A 2,517-nucleotide genomic window follows, 5' to 3' on the forward strand; every position below is an offset into this window, starting at 1 on the left:
CCTTGTTCCCCATGATGCCTTTCACCCTCAAGGAGGCCAGGCCAGGGCCGTCCCCCCAACCCCCGCTGATGGCAGCGCTCAAGGAGAAGCGCCCCAGCGTGCAAGCACGGATCAGGCGTCCGCTGGCGTCCTGTCCTGTCTGCTGGCGTCACGTGGCCGAGCCTTATTCGACGGGAGGGCGGGGAGGACACACAAGGTACAGGCACCAGGAGGTGTGCTTCAGGGCGCACCAGCAGCGCGGCTGTTTCCACGGTCACTCGGAAAACCAGGACCCGCGGCGCACCGTTCGCACGGACACACAGCCCAACGGCACACCGCCACGCGGGACGGGAGCCAAGCCACAAGCGGACGCCCCATTGTTTCAGGGCCGCAGGAAGCCCCGAGGGTCTGGCAGAAACAAATGTGAAACCAGCCTGTGGGGACACGACAAGCCAGTGCACAGATCCACAGTCCCCACTGAGGACGGACTCCGAGTCCAGACAGACGCACGGGCGTCACAAGGAGCACAGCACAAAGGACAAGGGCCCCCGAGGAGGGCCAGGCCAGAGCGCGCTGAGACAGACGGCTGAGGGGCCGGGGAGGGAGGGCTCCCCGACAGCACCCCCGCAGCACAAGGGACACAGGACGAAGGTCCGACCCGCGGCCGGCAACAGTCCAGGGAAGCCAACGGCGAGAATCCGAGAAGCAGTACCTCATCCATGCTTAGGCGTCTTCCAAAACAAAAGAGAACCTTGTCTTCAGAACAAAGACGAGCCCAGGCAGAATTCAAGGATCTATACCTGCACACACGCCATGTTCAGAGAAGGAGAGAATCTAAAAGGTCCCTAGAGAGGTCAGAACACAGGGCAGGATTCCCGCAGCAGACCCGGGGCGGGGGTGGGGAGGGGGGGACGGTGCCAGCTCGTCTTCAGTCCTGAGGCGGCACGCCAGTGTCGCTAAGTAACCCGCACGAGTGAAGCCAGAGGAGCGTTTTCCAAGACCAAAGAGCACTGAGTGCCCGCAGACCCTCCTGGAAGAAACGAGTGTGAAACCGGACAGAAAACCGCAAGTCAGACGCGTGCAGAGAAGCAGGCGGATTTGCTGGAAAACAGAAGTGCTGAACTGAGAGGGAGAGAAAACCGAGGTTTCAGAAAGCACCGCTCGGGCCTCTGCTGCTGCGCCTGTGCTCTGCCGCAGGCTGGCCGGCTGCACCCTGCGAATGCTGGCACTGCTCCCCAGATCGACGTCCCCACGCCCCTCCGCAGAGGGACGACCCGCAGAACCCGGCGATCGTCTCTGGGTGCTGGGTGCTCAGTGCACGTGGGAAGGGGTGAGACCCAGCACCCTGCCTAGAGGGGAGCTCAGCTCCTCAGCTCAGGCACCGGGACGGCCTTCCCACCCAGACGGGCACCCCCATCCCCGCACCCGGGCAACGGCGTGTGGAGCCCAGGAATCTGCGTTCCTGACCAGTCCCCACGTGCTGATGATGCCAGTCCACGGACCACAGCCACCCGGCCACGCAGGTCTGTGCCACGTGGGCACTCAGCCCAGGGGCCTCTGTAACAGCAGAAGCACCTACCGGTGTGGAAACGGATATTCAAATGATATTCTATTCAAGGAGCGAGGCACTCGGCACCCGGTGAGATGAGGGTCGCAAACCCACAAACGCACCCCCGTGAGCACAGTGCAGGACAGAAGAGCCCGGTGTGGAATCAGCACGTGTGATACCGCTCACGGCCGTTTTGAGATCATACTACAGGGTGAAGGTCTACACGGCGCCAGAGGGACGCGGCAAACGGCAGAGGGGCAGTTCCGGCTGAGGAGAGGGGCGCGTCCGGCAGGGGTGGGAAGCGAGCCTCGGCTGCCCGTGCCTCCTACATGCGAGCACGGCACCCATCCCCGCAGCGGCAGCGCCACTGGACGGCACTGCAAGACCTCTGTCGTCACAAAGTGGAGACGAGGACACCACTGCCTTCCAGGAAAGCGTCCCAGTCAAGCTGACACGATCTTACTCGGGCCCTTTTTCTAGAATGAGTTCGTGCACAGGGAAGCACACCGCTGCCGGCCCCCATGCTCCCGTGAGAGCAGGAAACACCCCGCGATTACTACCCCCAGAGCCCCTGCCCCGAGCGGCCCGTGCTGGGGCAGGAGACCCCCCCCCCAGCGTGGAACGCCGGGACAGCTGCCCACTGGGCCCCACAGACGGGAGCTGGACACGACAGAGGCTCCAGGTTGCAGGGATGTGGACAGGGACCTGGGCCAGCCCGTCGCAGCCCGGACGCCACGGCAGGGCCAGGCCCCGGCGGGTGCTCTGTGGGTCTGCGAGCTTAGTCCTGGCCTCCGCGGGCCCCGTACTCACATGTGGTCCAGATTCCACGTGCTGAAGAGGACGCGGCTCTCCCTGTTACCGTAGGGGTTGATGGAGTGCCTGGACGCACAGCCGTCCGCGTCGAAGGGGCCCTGGGCCAACAGGGAGCAAGCTCAGGCCCACGAAGGGACTCTGTCTCACAGCAAGCTGTGGGGGGGGGGGGCCCGCAG

The 2,517-nt window shown here is 64.4% G+C and overlaps 1 protein-coding gene across 1 annotated transcript in view; it reads right to left on the reverse strand.

The window, feature by feature from the left end:
• The window catches only part of DFFB (DNA fragmentation factor subunit beta), a 15,287-nt gene that overhangs the window by 1,910 nt on the left and 10,860 nt on the right, over positions 1 to 2,517 (reverse strand). The window contains exon 6 of the mRNA XM_077763886.1: positions 2,339 to 2,439. Coding sequence (XP_077620012.1) covers positions 2,339 to 2,439 — 101 coding nt within the window. The remainder of the gene's footprint in view (positions 1 to 2,338; positions 2,440 to 2,517) is intronic.

Source organism: Crocuta crocuta, unplaced genomic scaffold (genome assembly GCF_008692635.1).
Source record: "Crocuta crocuta isolate KB4526 unplaced genomic scaffold, BGI_CrCroc_1.0 scaffold13, whole genome shotgun sequence".
In the NCBI taxonomy this organism is placed as follows: Eukaryota; Metazoa; Chordata; class Mammalia; order Carnivora; family Hyaenidae; genus Crocuta; species Crocuta crocuta.